The following is a 17,510-nucleotide window of genomic DNA, read 5'->3' on the forward strand; positions in this document are numbered from 1 at the left end:
TGATGCGGCAGAGGCAGAAGAAGACGACCTAACGAACAAGGGGATAAGTGAGACCTCCAACAGTTGCTTTTCTTGAAATTAGACGGTGATGTAATTCAGTAGCATTACCATCAACCCCGTAGTCTTTATTAGATGGCGGGCGGATTTTTTGGAACAGTTGTACTTCCGACAGGCTTCTCGCCTGAGACGAAGAGTTTCCTCTGCAACGCTACAATGCTGTTTTCGTTGTCTTGAGCATCAAGGATTTAAAAACTGAACTGACGTCCAGATATTGACCCCAAAGTTCAAACAGACCCACGTTCAATTACAGTGTCAATTACAGTACTTGTACAGTGCAACGGGACTGGACTGCCACCTGATCCAGGTGGCACCAGGTGGCAGGGGCACAGTCTGGGCTGGGGAAAGGTGGGGAAACTGCAACTGCAGCCGTGCACCTTGAACGATGGTGGGTGGCTGGGCTTGGCAGCCTAAAATTATGTATCAACCTCAGGTTGAAGTAAACCTTGAAAAATTGCATCAGCCCAGTCCTTCAGAAGATAGGTAGACAACCTTTACGTCCTCTTACCAGCCCGGCTCAATGCCGCTTGGCCATCTCCCTACGTACATTTTATTCCTTCCAACTTCGCCTGTCGCTCGTTTGCAGACCACTTGAGCAGCCGCGGTGGCCGGCCCAAGGCAGCCTGCAGACTCCCGATTGCTCCATGGCATCCCTTGCAACACCTTCAGACGACGGTACCTTGCGTCACGACTCGGCGGCCTCTGCGCGACAGGTTCTCAGACAGCAGCAACAAAATGCTCCGGCCCTGTCACTACCGGTAACAGGCTCGTCCTTGGATGGATCCGACCGCCGCGGCTTACCATGCAGTAACCCCCACCAGCAAGCGTGGCCGACATACTGTCAGGATCCGGCCAACTCTTTGCATTCTCAGCTGTTATCCCTCGTGGAATGGCTCGGCTCCGTTCAAGGACGTGGCGTCCTGAAATGTACCTTTGCATATACGGTTGCGAGCCTGGCGACGTTTGTTGGGCCTCTGTCAGACTTCCTCGGCAGACCAGACGGAAAGCATGTTGTGGCCACCATCACCGTGTACTTTCATGCGGCACGATCTGCCGGATCCATGATTGAGGCCATCTTCATCGCAATCGCCGCAATTGCCTACGCTGAGACTGTATCCATCCTATCCATGGTGGCCTCTGTCCTGGTAGGGTCAAAGCTAGGATTGGTGACTCTGGCACACGTTTTGGTGGTAACCATCTTCATAGGAGGAGGCTTTGGGTTCATGGGCTGGGTCAAGCAGCGCATGGACAACCCGCTTGTCAATGTGGGAAGCACCCTAGCATCCATAGCCATCATCGCTGTGGTGACAAAGGAGAGCGCCGTCGTTTCAAACGTCTTTTCCAACCAGAAACTCACCCAAGTCCTCAAGATGCTCATCATGGGCATTACCAGCGCGGCCGCCGTCAACTTGTTGATATGGCCCGTGTCCGCGCGGACGCAGCTACGAGGTTCAATGGTGCAGGCATCGGCTGCTCTTGGCGATGTGCTGGCCTCTGTGAGTGCCAGCTTTCTCCGCGGTGACGCAGGGCACGACGACCCGAGCGATATATCCAGAGCCTCTTTATCTTATGCGCAGACGCAGGCGACCCTCACCAGGAATCTCAGGGAGGCCAAGTTTGAGCACTACTTTCTCGGGCGAGAAAAAGTTTACGCCGTCGAAAGGACCATTGTTCAGGCGATTGAGACGCTGGCACAATCCATCGGTGGGCTCAGGAGCGCAGCCAAAACGCAGCAGACGCTCCTCAACAGCAGTGCGGCGAACCCTTCGTGCGGACCCTCGGCCCTTTTCGCCACCTTTACCGACTTGATTCGACCCTCAATGCAGGGTCTGACAGAGGTTCTCTCACGACTTCTGCACGAACCCGTGTTTGGAGGACCACCACACTACGAAACTCGACCAAACGGCTTCCGACCCATTTTGACAGAAAATTTGGCACTGTTCACCGACGCCCGAGTCCATGCGCTCCGGAATATTTACGATTTAGCGGCACGAAAAGTCTTTCACGATGACTCGAGCAGCATCAAGTTGGAGGAGATGGCTGCAGCCTGTGGACATTACAGCTTCACTCTGCAGTCGTTTGCAGAGGAGATGCAAAAGTACCTGGACTTGCTGGAAGATCTGCGATATGTCAGCGACCACTCTAAGAGAAGTTGGAGATGGCTGTTGTGGTGGACCGAAACTACCCGAGAATACAGCTTATCCGCGCTGCCCTTTGAGTCGACGGAGTCGGAGGCTTTGGTCAAGCCTATCAAGAAATCGTTGGTGCTGAACGGGATTCCCGCTCCGATTTTGGAGCAAAGAGACACGTACAAGAGGCAAGCTGCCGCCAAAGAAAACAGAGTCCTAGCCAGACTGTCACAGATGGCATTGCGATTGTTGCAAAGCATGGCTAGAGACGACAGTAAGTTTTTTTCTCGGTGAACGGTTCCCAAAAGAGAAGAGTCGAAGAAGAACAAAGAAGAAGAAGAAAAGTGCGAGCCTCGAATTACTAACATGTAAAAGTTTTGTTTGGGATCAAGGTAGGAATCGGTGCATCCTTGTGGGCGATGATTGCCTTCTTGGACGAGACTCGGCCGTGGTACAACCACTATCGCGGAGAATGGGGGTTACTGTCCTTTATGATTGTTTGCTCAATGACGGTTGGGGCATCCAACACGACGGGATGGGCCAGGTTCCTTGGGACGTTCCTCGGCGCCGCATTTTCCGTCATCAACTGGAACCTTAGCCAGGGGAATGCCGTGGCTCTTGTAGTACTCGGGTGGTTTGTCAGCTTTTTCAACTTTTACCTCATCGTGGCTCGCGGCCAAGCACCCTTGGGGAGGATGACGATACTTGCGTACAACGTGTCAACCCTTTACGCCTACAGCCTGAGCCAAAGGGTGGACGAGGACGACGAAGACGAGGGCGGCGCCCATCCGCTCATCATGGAGATTGTCAAGCATAGAGTGATTTCCGTCATGGCCGGCATCGTGTGGGGTCTGATAGTGTGCCGGCTGATATGGCCCATCTCGGCGCGCAGAAAGTTCAAGGAAGGGGTTTCCGTGCTGTTTCTGCAGATGGGGCTCATCTGGAGGCGAGGCCCGTTGGCGATTCTCCTGCGCAGCGACTGTTCCAGCAGCTATCTCGAGTCGGGCGAGCAGGCGGCCTTGCGGCGGAGCGCCGACGGGCTCGAGAGCCTCCGAAACTCGGCGGCCAGCGAGTTTGAGCTACGCGGCCCGTTCCCCCTTGAGGCCCACGGCCGCATCATGCAGAGCGCAAACAGAATCCTCGACAGCTTCTTCGCCATGAGCCTGGTGACGCAACCGAGGGGCAGGCTGTCGAGCGGCGAGAGGGCCCTCCTGGAGTTTACGTCGGAGGAGCGCGCCGCGCTGTGCGACCGCGTGTGCCACATCTTCCAGGTCCTAGCGAGCTCCATCACGCTCGAGTACCCGCTAACAGATGTGGTGCCGAGCATCGCGGCCCTGCGGGACCGGCTGCTGAGCAAGGTGTTCCGGTTCCGGGCGGAGAAGGCAATGGCGGCGGCGGCGGCGGCGGGGATTCATGTGAGCGAGCGGGACTACGCCTTGCTGTATGCGTACGTGCTGGTGACGGGGCAGGTGGCGGACGAGCTGCGTGTTGCGGCGGCCGAGGTCGAGGGCTTATTCGGCGCGTTGCACGACGAGCATCTGCTGTAGCGGAGGCGTTTTTGCTCTCCATGTCCAGCTGGGAAAGCGAGCGTGCATTGACCGCCGTCTGACGAGGCCGGTGTTTCTACGAGTTCCCCTGCTTTCCCATATGCCCTCCTGCATGGATATCTTTGCCGCTCACGTCGCGGGATTAAAGCAATCAACCGAGTCTCGTCTTGGCACGGCCGACGATTGTATAGGGGCATGCCTGGGCTTAGGCAAACTACAACCGGGCTGGCTTGTCGAGTGAGCAGTCGTTTGACACGGCCGAGCTGGTGGTATGTGTTTTTCCAGTAAAATTATAGCTAGGGCTTATTACATTACGACTGGCGTGTGGCTTCTACAGACCACACAGCCGGAGCTACTGAAACCCCCCAAGCACGGCGTACTGGTCTCGTCAAATGTTTACACGGCCGGCACGGACATGCGCTCTACGCGGCCGACGGCGGTCCACCCCATGGCCCGTCGCACCACGCTGCGCCCGCACTAGACGACCAACACCGGAGACTTCTCGCCCGCGTCGTCCAGTCGGCCGGTGCCGTCGCTCGCGCTGTCGCGCACGGCCGAGCTGGACGGCCTGTAGGGCGGCGCGGCCGCAAACTCCGACTCGGCCCCGAGCCCCCGCGGGGGGAAGGCCAAGCCCAGCGCCCAAAACGCGGCAAAGGACACGGACGTCCCCACAAGAAACGACAGGTTGTAAAGCCGGATCCAGCCGACCCACGGCGGGTCGGCGTACTGGTTCACCGTCGCTACCAAGCCGGCTGCAAAAGGGGGGGGGGGGGGGGGTGCGGCAAAGACAAAAGACAAGCCGAAAGGAGTCAGCAGAGCTGTTTCGGACGGCACAACTGACATGCGAAAGCGAGCTGGGACGGGAAAAGTTGCAAAAAGACCTACGTAGCATTGGCCAGGTTCCCAGGGCAAAAGCGACGGGTGCTCGCCAGTTAACCCCGCGGCTGAACCAGTAGATACTCGTGTCGTTTCCGCGGTACAAATCGTCCACTTTCAGCTTGCGTCGGCGTACTGCGTGGTAGTCGGCTAGCAAGATGCCCCTGCGCGCAGCGTTAGACTAGCCGTGAGCCGTGGGCCGTGGGGATTGATGATGCATGATGCATGGGGCATGGGGCATGGGGTATGGGGCAGGCCCGCTCGGGCTTGTGGAAATACCTACGTCAACGGAGCCAGAAACACGCTGAAGCCGCTCATCACCTGGAGGAATTTGGTGGCCGTGGCCAGAAGCTGCCACGGTCTGGGACGCGGTCAGCATGTCAAGTTCCGAACAGGAAAGCAGGGGGGGGGGGGGGTAGGCTTTACTGTGTGGCGATGCCAATGACGGTCATGATGGCGGCTCCTCGCCGTATGTTGATGTACTTGGGCCACAAGCCGGCCATGTCCATGCCGCAGGACATTGCGTTGAGGATGAGCGATATCTGCATTTCATGGCATCATCAGCCCGCCGTGCCACAATTGCCGGGAAAGGAATTTGTCCCTGTCGCGCTAGCTTCTCACCGCAAGCTGGGATGCGACGAGCCCCAGGCCGGCAAAGAACACGCCGGCGCGAACGGCGGAGCTCGAGCCGTAGTACTCCTGGATGGCGGCGAGGAGGTAGATGGGGTTCCAAAGCACGTCGCCGCCGATGACGTCCTTGGCGGCGCTCGTCACGACGATGCCGATGACGGCGGTGACGGTGATGGTGGCTGGCGAAGCGACCAGCTGCGAAGGCACCGGCGCCAATTTCCGGCTGGCATATCGAGTCCAGTCGGACTGGCCCAGCGTTCCGCCTCCCCACGCGCCCATGATGGCGGTCAAGCTGAACATGAAAGCCCAGCCGACGTTGGGCGCCGTGGCCGGCTGTTGGAACAGAGCGCCGGGTCCGTGGGCCTGGCTCACGCCCCTGATTACGGCGCATCAGCCAAGTCAACAACCTTTTTTTTTTTATATGTTTTGCCTCGCAAACAGCGTCCATGTAGCCTACCAGATGAGCAACCCAAAGATGGTGCAGGAAAACAGGACAAAGCAGGCGGCAAAGGGAATCTGCAGCCGCTCGGGTCGTATGAGGATGGCGGGAGCAAAGGCACAGATCCATATCACAAGGCCGATAAAGTCCTTGGTCTCGAGGTGGGAGTCGGCGGAGAAGGAGTTTTGCATGTGGGCAAGACCTGGCGGCGCAGAACAGAAGACACGAGAATCAGGTCAGCGGCCACCAACCAAGACACACAGAAGTCGAGTTCGGCGCGACGACGAGGCTCACCTGGGATCACGGCACCGAGGCAAACACGAGTAGCCTGGCCGCCCCAAAAGGCTTGCATGCCGAACCAAATACAGGCGACAAAGACGCGTAGAACGACGGGGACTGCGTGCATGAGGAACGAGTTAAATAGGAACAAGTTAGACAGGCGCACGCGGGCGCATCGGAGTTGGGAACGCCTTTGACCAACAGTAGGATCCTCGCATCCCCCAGGAACTTCTGCTCGAGACGGTGAAGCCGATGTTCTGCTTGGCGCCGACCCAGCCGCACAGCACGGCCAGCAGTCCGGTGATGATGCCTCCGACAACCTATCCGACGGGAGGGGGGGGGGGGTTGGGCGGACGACGGAGCGGTTAGAACTGGGCACCACCCGCAGCGAGGCCATTGGTGCATCGATCGAGCGCACTCACAACTGCCGCGATTGCTTGCTGGGGGCTGAGGCCAAAGGCTAGCAAGGTGCTGCCGATGGTCCAAGCCGAGATGTTGGAGCCGGAAACAGTCCAGTATGCTGCGGTGAAGACGGGGCCGTCAGCGGGGGACGTCTCACGCCGCCGCGTCGGCGGTTTCTTTCTTTCTTTCTTTCTTTCTTTTTTTTTTCTTTTCCAGGTCTTGGGGATTTTTGTTCCCTTCCCCCTCGCGAATCAGCCCTTACCCATGTAGGAAACGAAGCCATAGGTGCGTCTGTCGGGTGGAATGGGGATGAGGTCCCTGTTGCACCACGTCGTGTTTTCGTAGCCGGACTCGGGGTCTTTAGGGCTGCAGCGGGACCAAAGGTTAGAGAAGTCATTGAATCTGCGTCATGGAACCATGGATCTGCATCAAATATCGTGGATCAAGATCAAGGATCAAGATCATGGATCATGGATCATGGATCTTGGCGGCGGCATTGACAAGGGTCACGGTACCATTGCAGGCGGGATTTTAGCGATGGTCGGCGGCTGCCACGGCTGGTGGCACACGGCGACAGCATGTCGGCACCGCGCAGGCCGTGCGTGCGTGCGTGCGTGCGTGCGTGCCGTCGGTGGATCTCTATGCGGGTACGCAGGTATGCAGGTATGCAGGTATGCGGTACGCAGGTTTGCAGGTATGCAAGATGGCGCTATGCAAGATGCAGGTATGCAAGTCTGCAACAGTCTGCTCGGCCGCGATCGAGGGCTAGGATTCGGCTCGACACGGCAGAGGCATCGACATCGACGAGTTCAAGGTCGGTTGTGGTTTTGGTCGTCACTTGTCCTGGACGGACTACGGACGAGTCGAGCCGGGATGTCCAAGGCAAAGGGGGGGGGGGGGGGGGGGAGACTGCAGCCAGGAATTAAATACCACCACGCGCCGTACGTGCCTGACCCTTTTTTTTTTTGTTTCCCATATTATTTCCCATCTCCATTTTTTTATTCGACTTTCCTATCCCTTTTTTTTTTTTTTTTATCATTTTCCGGGGTTTTTTCTTTCCTTCGCGCGGTGACTTTCCCCTCCGCCCCCCCCAAGCCGGGCTCCGAAAAAGTTAAAGGCGGCCCCGTTGACAACTTTAGTCGGGTCAACCTGGTCGAATGCGTCGACAAGCCAACAAGCCAGCTGGCTGTTGGGCGGTGGGGTGGTGGCCGTCCCAGACCCCCGGCCTGCCTGGCGCCTGATTGGCCAGCTACCCTCCCCGCCCCCCCACCCCCGGTCCAAGTGGGCACATGCACGGAGAGATGTGAGAGCTGCCAAGTCGCCGGGGCATTCAATCTGCCAGGGCTGTACGGAGTACTCCGCATGTAGTAACTGACACGTTCTTTTGCGGACGACTTTGTCGTGCGTGCATTTTGCATTCGAACCCGGTCTGGGGCTGGTGGTTCTGAACTGAAGCCTGGACTCTGCTCCGTAGACTCGAGGGCGCTGTCTGGTCTGGGTTCCTTTTTAAAGTACCTACGGGGGGTCCGACGGGGAGCGCGGGCCCGCGGAATCGCGGACGAGTCGTGCTTTTACTCGACGGCGTCCCTCCAGCCGGCGCATTTTAGAGTTTTGGGCGTTTCTGGTCCCACGGGCAAGCCATTTCTTCTCAAGGAGGACGCCGGGCTGATAACTGACACTTGATAGCACTCCGTACCCAGCTAGGAGAGGTAGGTAGGCACGTACCTCAAGGTAGGAGACTGGAGGTAGGTATTCTATCAGCCCTGCTTGCCCTGCCCCCACTCGCGAGTCTGTCGCACCTACCTACCTAGGTACCTACCGTGCGGGCCGTTACATGTCCCCCCCGGTTGCCAGCCAGCTGTCAGCAGTTGGCACGCCGTCGCCGACTAATCACTAATCACGTCTAGTCGAATCGAATACTTGAACACGTAAATAACTTTTCTTTCTTTCTGCCAACCGCCATCTCGCCACGACGGCTTTCTTTTCATTTTTTTTTTTTCTTCCCATCCCCCCCCCCTCTTTCTCTCTTCATTCTACGGAGTACTCCGCAGCCATTCCCAGTACCGAAATAAAGAACTGCACATGATTTCCTCCCGCCAAAAGAAAAAAAAAAAAGAAAAAAGAAAAAAGCCCGTTTCTGCGCAGGCAGCAGCAGCCCCCCGTTGCCTGCCCTGGAGTGGGTTAAGTAAAATCTGACAGCCGTCTGGTGCGAAAGCAAAACTGCCGTCCTGGTGCGCGCAGCCCGCCCCGAAACTTCGCAAAGCAGCTGCTAGCTACATGTGATGCATCATAGCGACCGGGCGGGAAATGTGTGGCGTGGCGGCGCGTTCTCCCCCGTGGATTTGATTGCGTTTCTTTTGCTCGTCAGCGGACTGCGGGCTGCGGACTGCAGCGACTGCAGATTTATCAGGTAGGCTGAGCCAGTGCGAGCCGTGCCCAACCGCGTCACAACAGCCGGCTGCCGGCTTTCCTTATCCACGTTGGGCTGCGGGCCTCCCGCCTTGGCTGAAATGGGGAGGTCTGCAGCCGCAGCCGCAGCCGCACCAGCTCGTGAATGCTGACGGCGGTGTTGTCCGAGGCGGTTGGTTGCCAGGGGGGTAACCCGTTCTTGGCCTTTGCGGCTGATTCTTGCTGATTCTTGCTGATTCTTGCTGATTCTTGCTGATTCTTGCTGATTCTTGCTGATTCTTGCTGATCCATGATGGCTTCTCCGAACGAGAGCATCATCTCCGCAGCCTCGTCCGCCATAAACAAGTGGCCTCGAATCGACGCGGCTGGTATATTCCTCTCACAAAGCAAAACTCTAAAACCCCATAAAGGAAATCGCCAGTATTTCCCTCTCGTCATCCCATTACTTATAGTATGCGGCGAGGAAAAGGGGACAAGGAAAAACGCAAAACAGTGATTTGATGCTGGTGCCATAGGTCTTTCGATAGCTCCCCGTTCAAGCCGAGGCTCTCGCAAGGCTTCAACTACAATCGGCTACAGACGAGGCTGGTGGTTCATGCGATCACTGGGTGCAAGAAGCGTCGTCACACGACATCAAGCGGGCCATGCTCCTTCCACGGCGCAGGAGGTTTCTCCGACGCCCTGTCGCTCGTCCCCCCGGAAGCATTCACTTGGACATTGCAGGCATGCCCAGTGCGCGCCTGCACATTGTCATGGAACAACAACAACACAGCAGAAGCAGCACCGCTCGCCGACTCCAACGAGGCATCCATCGGCCTTGATCGCTGGCTTCACACCCTGGCCAACCGGACGACGCGGGCCCGGCGCGGTATTCAAGTGCCATTACTGAGGCTCGGTACCAGATATTTGGGCGTGGCCACCACTGGACGTCGACGATGTAGTGGAGATTCGGGCCATGGGAAAGGCCGCCCCCTTTCTATATGAGCACTGGGGAGCGTGGCAGAGGTAGCGCACTCAATTCCATTCAATCCCATTGAGTTTGCGGCATGAGACACCGGGGTCTGGTCGTTGGTACGAGCAAGTCGGTCGTTGGCTGTAGCTGTGGCGGGCCTAGGAATCCCCATATCCCAAGTTGAGGGCCTAGCAGACGTGAATAATTAGGCGGCACCGGGCACATCGACCCTCAACATGAGCAGGGTTGACCGTTGACCCCCTATCCTAGTTGAATCGCCTCTTTATTGCTAGCGCTGCCGTGCACGGTAGGCAGGTCCCTTGACTATATATCGAATTCCCTGGGTGACGGCAAACGTTGCTGATGCCCATTACAGAGTATTAAGATGCTGCAGATACATTCAAAGCAGCCTACAAGCCCCCACCGGGCAATAACAACCAAAAAAAAAAAAAAAAAAAAAAGAGGGGGGACCGGGGAGGGGGAGAGAGAGCCCGTCAGGCACCGGCACGTCTCGCCTGGACATGGGCAACCTTCATGACGGCCAGAACCTCGTGCCAGGCAAACAGGCTGGGGAGCACCACGTACAAGCTGCTTTCCAGCGCCGGGTCCGGGTGGAACTTGTCGTAGTAGGCTCTCTTCCCCTGTACGTCCCTGGCTCTCGTCACTGCACGGTACGCCGCATTCGCCAGCATGTCGCCCACCCGCCACCTGGACCCGTCGTCGCCGCCGCCGCCGCCGCCCACCTCGCTGGCCGGCTCCACGCCCAGACTCAGGTAGGAGAGGCCGGCCCGGCGCAGCAGCCTCATGGCCGTCACCACGAGCAGGTCCGTCGTGCCGCGGGGCGCGTCGGGGGCGGCGATGCAGGGGTCGATGTGGAATCCCGCGTGGGCGCCGACCTCGCGCAGCATGGCCATGCCGCACAGCCGGCCGTCCCGGTCCCTGGCCAGCAGAAAGGCGGTTTTGGACCGGTGCGAGAAGAGTTGGTACGACGTGATGAAGGCCTGCGGCGTCTTGCCGCCGCCCGCCGCGAGCTTGGCGGCGCACCAGTCGCCGTACAGGGCATCCAGGGCCGCCTCGACGCCGGCGTCGATGCCCGCCACGCCGGGGGCGTACATGGCCAGCCGCAGGGCGAAGCGGTCGGGGTCGAGCAGCTGGCGGTTCTGGCTGAGGATGCGCTTGCCCGCCCGCCGGTCGAGCACCTTGTTGGCGAGGGGGTTGAGGACCCTCTCGCGGCCGATCCGGAGGCTGGCCCACCGCTTCTCGTGCGCGTGCTCGAGGAAGGACTCGCTGACGCCCATAAAGGCCAGCCGGAGGCGTCTCGCGGACCGGAACCGCTGCAGCTCGTCGAGCATGGCGCCCATCTCGCCCTTGCAGCACATGGGGTCGCCGACGACGACCAGCGTCCGCTGGGCAACCTTGTAGAGGAGGGCTCCGCGGCCGCGGGGCGAGGCGAAGACGTGGTAGCTCGGGTCGAGGAGCACCATGTGCAAGGTGCGGCTGTAGCGGCTGTACGACTCGTCGAGGGTTTGCTCGTCGAGGGAGACGACGAGGGTGTCGCTGGCGTGGCCGTGGCTGCTGCGGGAGCGTGTCGACGGGGCAGGCGACGATGCCGCCTTGGTCGAGGAGGGACGCGGGCCTCTGGTGGCCTCGGCGGCCGAGGCAAGCAGCTCTGCCTGGGCGTGTTGGAAAACGTCTTGAATCAGGCACCGGCGCCATGGAGGTGATGAAGGCGAGACATGGTCTTTATCCTCCATGACTCTTTGTCTTTGTCTTTGACTCGGTCTCTGTCTTCGTCTTCGTCTTCGTCTTCGTCTTCGTCTTCGTCTTCGTCTTGGTCTTGTTGCTGCCTTGCTTTCCAGCGCTTCCCCCCCCTCTTTCCCTCTTTCGCCCGCCTTTCCTTGTTTTGCCCTTCCTTTGCCCCGGCTATGGTTAACGTCTCTCGGGTTTCGGCGCACAGACGGTCCGAGACAAACTCAGAGTCCTCTTTGGCAATAAGAAAAAGAACCAAAAAAAAACCAAAAAAAAAAAACAAAGCAACAAAAAAAAAGAAACACCACCCCCTTTTCTGCATCTTCTTCCCGCCTGGCCAGGGGCGTCTACCCCCATATATAGGCCAGGGGCCGGCCTATCCCCGCCTCCCCCCTCCCCCCCCCCCCCCCCCCCATATATTAGCAGTCTCGCGGGCGTCATTATGACCCTTGCCAAGAAAGGCCCGCCTCTGTGCCGAGTTGCGTCGCGGAGTGCGGCGGAAGAGCCCATGCGAAACAGGACGGGGAGGGCGGAGGGAGGAGGCACTTGCAGAAGGAGACGGCCAGGCAAGCAAGGACTCGGCCCCCGGGCTGGGTGCTCGGCAACTTGGGACGCGCAAGACCACCCCAGGTCGAGCTAGCGGCTGGGATGGGCTGCCTTTGGCGGACTCGCCGCGTTTCCGAGCTCTCTTGGTTGTTTTCCCGCCGAGACTGACTGCGCTGCGGTGCTTTTGGGGGCTGTCTTGTTTTGACCAGCCCGCCCCTGGGGCAAGCCGTCAGGCGACTCGGCAGCGGGAACTCGGCGGCGGCGACTCGGCAGCGGCGACTCGGCAGCGACGACTCGGCAACTGCTCCTTTCGTGTGAGCATGGAGCTGAAGCATGGAAGCTCGAGCATGGAGCATGAGGGCATGGAGCATGGAGCATGAGGGCATGGAGCATGAAGCATGAAGCATGAGGGCATGGAGCATGGGGCATGGGGCATGGGGCATGGGGCATGGGTTGGGGTGGCATTGATGGTCGGCCTGGTGCATGCATGTGCCAACCAGCTGGCAACGGACGGCAGGCAAAGTTATGGCGGCCACTCGCCAGCTGCGCCTGGTATGGCCGGCTGCAATCGTACATGTAATCATCTGGGCAAGGTCGGGCCAGGCGCGTCGGGCCAGGCGGCCGCCTGATTGGCCGCATCGGCCTGCAGCACCAGCCCCGCCTCCGCTGCAACACTATAAACGCCCAGGGCTCGTGTTTCTTCATGCAATGTTTAAATGATGCAATCAGAAAATAAACGGCACCTGAGCATCATATCGCATCGCATCGCATCGCATCGTATCGTCTCGTCTGCATCTGCCCAGAGGGGGGGGGAGGCTGCGAGGCTGCGAGGCTGCGAGGCTGCAGCGCGATCCGATCTATATGTAAGAAGAAAAAAAAAAAAAACAGTAAAAAAAAATAGAAAACGAAACGGGCTGCGGCGGCGGCGGTCCCCAACACACAAAGTTTTGGCCGCAAAGTCAAATGCGCCGCGCGCCGTTCGACTTGGGACACCCGGCCGGCCGCTGCCGCGTTTGGCTGACCGTGGGCCTCGTGACCAGCACCAACCTGACACACACACACACACACACACACACACACACACACACACACCCGCCCCCCCCAAGCATTGAAACATGTGAGTTTTTTTTTCCCCTTTTCTTTTTTTGCAAGCACGGAGCGGCGGCAATGTCCTCGTCACGCGCCACGCGCCACGCGCCACGCGGTTAAAGGAGCCGAGCCCGGCCGGGGCTGCAAGACCCCCCCAGCTATGTACCACGACGGGCCCGGCAGCTGGGTTTCATTTACCAACGATGCAAACGCAAAAAAAAAAAAAAAAACCTTCACCTGGACATTTGGTGGACGCAGTTATCCATCTGCCCAATGGGAGAACCCGCCGCCACAGGCTCGTTGCAGCCAGGCCCAGGCCTGTGCTGAAAGGAGAGTGTCTGTGTGTATGTCTGTGTGTATGTCTGGTCTGGTCTGGCCTGGTCTGGCTTGTGCTGCGCTGCGCGGATGCAGCGGCAACTTTGGTGCTGGCGCGGAAGACGGAAGACGGAAGACGGAAGATGGGGAAAAACAACAACAACAAGACATCAATCAAGCCCGTAGCGGGAAAAGCAGCCAGGGTCAATCAATGAGCGAGCAGTCTGGTCTGGTTGTCGTTGTCGCCTGGTCTGGAGTTATCGAGGGCCCCAGCCCCAGCCCCAGCCCAGCCCAGCCAGCGCTGGCGGCGCGGATTCGGCAGCGGCGCAGTGCAAGTGCCGTCGTGGCGGTGCGCGGTGGCGATGGCGGCGCTATGATTCAGGTAGGTACTTAGCACGGCACGGTACGGTACGGTACAGAGGGTCCTCAGTACCAGACAGTACATGTAGTCTGCGGCCATCCTGTGCGCCGCACAAGATTCCTAGATTTCCTCGGGTTTTGCAAAGCAAGCAATGACTGAGTGATGCTGCGATGCTACCCATGCGGGACATATTGCATGCTCCCGCAAGCCACGTCCCAACCTGCACCCGATTCATTTTTTTTGGTAGACCAGTGACCGCACAGTGACCGCACAGTGACCGCAACCTTGTGAACCCCTGTGCGACGTTGTAGCTTGTATGTAGGTACCTGCGTAGCGGGGTCAGTAGGCTGCACGTGCACGGGTCGGACTGGACTACTTTCGGAAACAATCATGGGACAGGCTACCTCTGTGTCTTTTCTTTTTTTTTTTCCCTTTTTCCCTACCCGCAGCATGCCCTATTTCTAAGCAACTGCCGATGAAAAATGCAGATAGAACACAAAACTTTACCTCCCTGCCCGGAACTTCATATGCATGCTATTCATGCGCGTCATCTGATCCTGGGCAAACTCCTCCAGGCAAGCGCTTTTCGCGAGGGAAAAAAAAAAAAAAAAAGAGAAAAAAAAATCAGCAGCGGTACGGTATTCCACCCAAAGCCCCCCCCCCATCAGAGGAAACTTACTCGTAGCTATAATCCATAAAGTTGTGGATGGTATCCAGGCCGGGCTTGTCAGGGCACGAGTGTCCCTGTCCTCGTTCAGAGGACAACCCTTTGGTGGCCACAGACTGCTGGGGCGTGTCGCCGACGTAATCTCCCGGGGCCGTCGCACGTCTCTCCTTGGAACGTGTGAAGCAGACCGAACCAAGGGCCTACCTCGTGCGTGGCAGTCTTGCCCTCGGTGTAGTTGGTGCTGGAGCCCATGGTGCCCGCCGCCACCACCACGACGTCCTCCCTGCTGGTCGAGTTGATCCTCATCGGTGCGGTTGAGAATATCCGAGAACAGTGTCGGAACTCCACACCAGGTCCACAAAATGCATCTTGGCGTCCCGGTAGGATCCCTGACGAAGGGGCCTTTTTCTTCTCGAGTTCGTAGGCGCCAATGGCCCAGTCTGGCTGCGACCTCGACATGATGTCTCTGAGGGTGAACTGGATGCCGGCCTTGGCCACGTCCTCGTTGAGAACCTACATCTGCGAAAAGACCTTTGCGTTGCTGCGACTTGTCAGCGCGGGACCCTCCAAGTTTTTATTTTTATTCTTGTAAATCCCCTGCCTGGGCTTTGGCGGCAGACTGGCAGACTAACCAAGGAAAAGTCCTTCGGTGTGCCCTTGGCTCTGGTGACGACGTCGACGTACGTGTTGACGTGTATCTGGCTGAACATGTCGCGCGGTTTGGCGACCAACGATTCCCATGTTCCCATGTTCCCATGTTCCCATGTTCCCATGTACGCATCTCCTGGGCGGCCTTGATCAGCTCCGCCGACGGAGGCCTCGTGGCGCATTTGGAGAACTGGGACGGCGACCTGGGCGTCAACGGGTCGGCCATGGCCGTCCTGGCCAAGCCTTTCAAGACGGCCGTGAGACAAGGGCCGGAAAAAAAAAAGGAGTGCCGAGGAAGGAAGAAGAAAAATCACCCGGGTTCGGGGGCAGTTGGCGGGGTGGCTGACGGGTGAAGTCGACGATGATGTCTCGACGGCAGCCATCGCTGTCTGTTTCATGACTCGCAAACAAGTCACTTACACGGACTTGTCTCTTTTCTAATTTTTTTTTTTTTTCAGCAGACTTACTTGTCCATCCGAATATGACGGGCAGTCCCTCTGTGCCCAGCCTCCACGCTGGCGCTGTGCGTGCCTCCTGGGAGATGGGCGTCTTAGTCGCCTAGGCCGCAGCACCCGCCTCCTGTGAGGCTCCGGAGAGACTGGGGCCGACCGGCACCGGCGTCGGCGTCGGCGTCGGGCGTCGTCGCGCACTATTGTGAGCTGCCATGAATCCGTCTTCCCCAGCCATCGACAACGTCGCGTGGATGCAGCATGTGGCACCGGACAGGTGGACACGGCCACCAGGGCACCGCCGTCTTGCCCCGACTTGGCCGGCCAAGCCGCTTCACATCGCCGACCTGCCAAGCCGATGGGATTTCTCCGCCGTGCGGGGGCACTCCCCTGAAAGTGTCCGTACATCCATCTCTTCATCGCCCCGTGTGCCGGCGCGGTTGGCTATCCCCTCGCCCCCCCTGACTCGCGACTCCCGACGCCAAGGCCAAGGCCCGCCAGCGCCAGACGGGAAAGCTTCAGCTCCACCAAACTCGCCCGGCCCAGGGCGGGAGACGGAGCAACAAGCCCCGGCTGCTTGGAGATTTGCCACGTATGCGAAAAGCTTGCTGTGCCTACATACCTTGCTGCTCCCAGTGGCGGCGATGCTTCCTGGGCAGAACACGCACTCAAAATGACCCCCCACACGTACCATGCCAAGAGGCGGATTCGTCGAAGCGTCCCGACACTGGGATACGTAGGCGCTGGTATCGTATCGGTGACTCGTTCGGCCGCGTTTACTTTTGCCTCCGATTCCTGATTTCAGCTTACACCATGTCCCACCAACTGTAGCTAGGATGAAGCTGCCGCTGGTCGATGGCTTCTCAAGCTTGACAAGGCGGATGCCCAAGTCCTAGCTCGGGATGCTGAACACAGTCAAAGGCCAGTAGCGCGCGTCAAGAGTACCGCCGTGGAAGTCTGCACGTGCATAATTCCCTTTTTTTTGCTTCCGGCTTGCACTCGTCAACTTGTCATTTTCATCCGCTTCCTCTGTTTCAGCGGAGCATAGATACACACACAACGGGAGGGTCTTTGCAGCGTCCACGTCGGTAAAAGGTTCCGACCCCGTGCGACCCGTGCGACCCGTGCGACCCGCTGCGCTGGGAAAAGCAAGCTCTTGAAAACAACACCGAACACATATAATGGTCCAGGGATTGGCGGGCCTTGGCGTTAACGGGGCCCGTCCAAGTGTTACATGACTTGCTCGCGTAACAGCTTGGTTCTACCCGCTCGCTCAACTTGCCGGCTCGATTGATGATGATGGGCTCGACGAATTTTCTAGAACAAGGACGTTCTTCCATCGTGGCGGGTCTGCTCGAAGTCGGCCTCTGAGCCAGGCAGGAGCTAGAAGCAAAAGCTGGCAAGAAGCTTTCGGCAGAGCAGCCGCTGATGCTCGAGTGCACGCCGCGTGGGTACATGCCAGGCAGTAAGTAGTGGTAAATGGATGGTTGAACCTACCCAAGCCAAACTTATCGCAGTGCAGGATACCCAATAGAGTCACACATTCATTATGTGGCGTCACACTTTTGGTGTTTGGTGCAACAAAACTTGGCTGGATGATGAATCCATCATGATCGGCGGAGGGAACCAGCAGTTAGTTCCCCGTGACCAAGCCAAGAAAAACAAAGTGCGTCTCACCGTCGTGGCGTGTCCGCAGCTGGCAGCAGCTGCAGCCGCAGTTCGCCCAGCTGCAGACGAAAAGCCTCGCTCGCACGCCCTCGCTAGCCCTCGCTTTCAAAACATCACCAGGTCAAATTTGTTCCAGTCCAGCTGGTTCCTTCAAGCCCGTGGGGCAGCGTTCCGGAACCGAGAAAACGCGCGACTCTTTTTCCATGACTAACTAGCCCGGTGTTCCTGGATCCAAGTCCCTGGTTCCCGGGGCGCCGAGCCACATCATGGCTCTCCGCGAACGGGGCTAACGGGGCTA

General features: G+C 58.5%; 7 protein-coding genes across 7 annotated transcripts; 4 read left to right on the forward strand and 3 right to left on the reverse strand.

Moving 5' to 3' along the window:
* Window positions 1–701: 701 nt before the first annotated feature.
* On the forward strand, window positions 702–3,733 carry UV8b_00279 (uncharacterized protein; the record flags this gene model as incomplete). Its single annotated transcript, XM_043137777.1, has 2 exons — window positions 702–2,460; window positions 2,562–3,733. 2 exons carry the CDS (start codon window positions 702–704, stop codon window positions 3,731–3,733), a joined length of 2,931 nt encoding a protein of 976 aa, XP_042993711.1.
* A 477-nt stretch (window positions 3,734–4,210) lies between these two features.
* UV8b_00280 (uncharacterized protein) lies at window positions 4,211–6,877 on the reverse strand (the record flags this gene model as incomplete). Its single annotated transcript, XM_043137778.1, has 11 exons — window positions 4,211–4,485; window positions 4,619–4,773; window positions 4,893–4,970; window positions 5,036–5,151; window positions 5,231–5,615; window positions 5,697–5,880; window positions 5,973–6,074; window positions 6,160–6,277; window positions 6,380–6,477; window positions 6,622–6,725; window positions 6,870–6,877. The coding sequence occupies 11 exons, from the start codon at window positions 6,875–6,877 to the stop codon at window positions 4,211–4,213; spliced, it is 1,623 nt and encodes a 540-aa protein (XP_042993712.1).
* Window positions 6,878–9,057: 2,180 nt separating this feature from the next.
* Window positions 9,058–9,589, forward strand: UV8b_00281 (uncharacterized protein; the record flags this gene model as incomplete). Its single annotated transcript, XM_043137779.1, has 2 exons — window positions 9,058–9,219; window positions 9,296–9,589. 2 exons carry the CDS (start codon window positions 9,058–9,060, stop codon window positions 9,587–9,589), a joined length of 456 nt encoding a protein of 151 aa, XP_042993713.1.
* Window positions 9,590–10,214: 625 nt separating this feature from the next.
* Window positions 10,215–11,474, reverse strand: UV8b_00282 (uncharacterized protein; the record flags this gene model as incomplete). Its single annotated transcript, XM_043137780.1, has 1 exon — window positions 10,215–11,474. One exon carries the CDS (start codon window positions 11,472–11,474, stop codon window positions 10,215–10,217), a length of 1,260 nt encoding a protein of 419 aa, XP_042993714.1.
* Window positions 11,475–14,455: 2,981 nt separating this feature from the next.
* UV8b_00283 (uncharacterized protein) lies at window positions 14,456–15,277 on the reverse strand (the record flags this gene model as incomplete). The annotated part of the gene is made up of 3 exons (XM_043137781.1): window positions 14,456–14,563; window positions 14,652–14,960; window positions 15,080–15,277. 3 exons carry the CDS (start codon window positions 15,275–15,277, stop codon window positions 14,456–14,458), a joined length of 615 nt encoding a protein of 204 aa, XP_042993715.1.
* Window positions 15,278–15,759: 482 nt separating this feature from the next.
* Window positions 15,760–16,221, forward strand: UV8b_00284 (uncharacterized protein; the record flags this gene model as incomplete). The annotated part of the gene is made up of 1 exon (XM_043137782.1): window positions 15,760–16,221. One exon carries the CDS (start codon window positions 15,760–15,762, stop codon window positions 16,219–16,221), a length of 462 nt encoding a protein of 153 aa, XP_042993716.1.
* Window positions 16,222–17,093: 872 nt separating this feature from the next.
* Window positions 17,094–17,423, forward strand: UV8b_00285 (uncharacterized protein; the record flags this gene model as incomplete). The annotated part of the gene is made up of 1 exon (XM_043137783.1): window positions 17,094–17,423. The coding sequence occupies one exon, from the start codon at window positions 17,094–17,096 to the stop codon at window positions 17,421–17,423; it is 330 nt and encodes a 109-aa protein (XP_042993717.1).
* Between the last annotated feature and the right edge of the window lie 87 nt (window positions 17,424–17,510).

Source organism: Ustilaginoidea virens, chromosome 1 (assembly GCF_000687475.1).
Source record: "Ustilaginoidea virens chromosome 1, complete sequence".
Lineage (NCBI taxonomy): Eukaryota > Fungi > Ascomycota > Sordariomycetes > Hypocreales > Clavicipitaceae > Ustilaginoidea > Ustilaginoidea virens.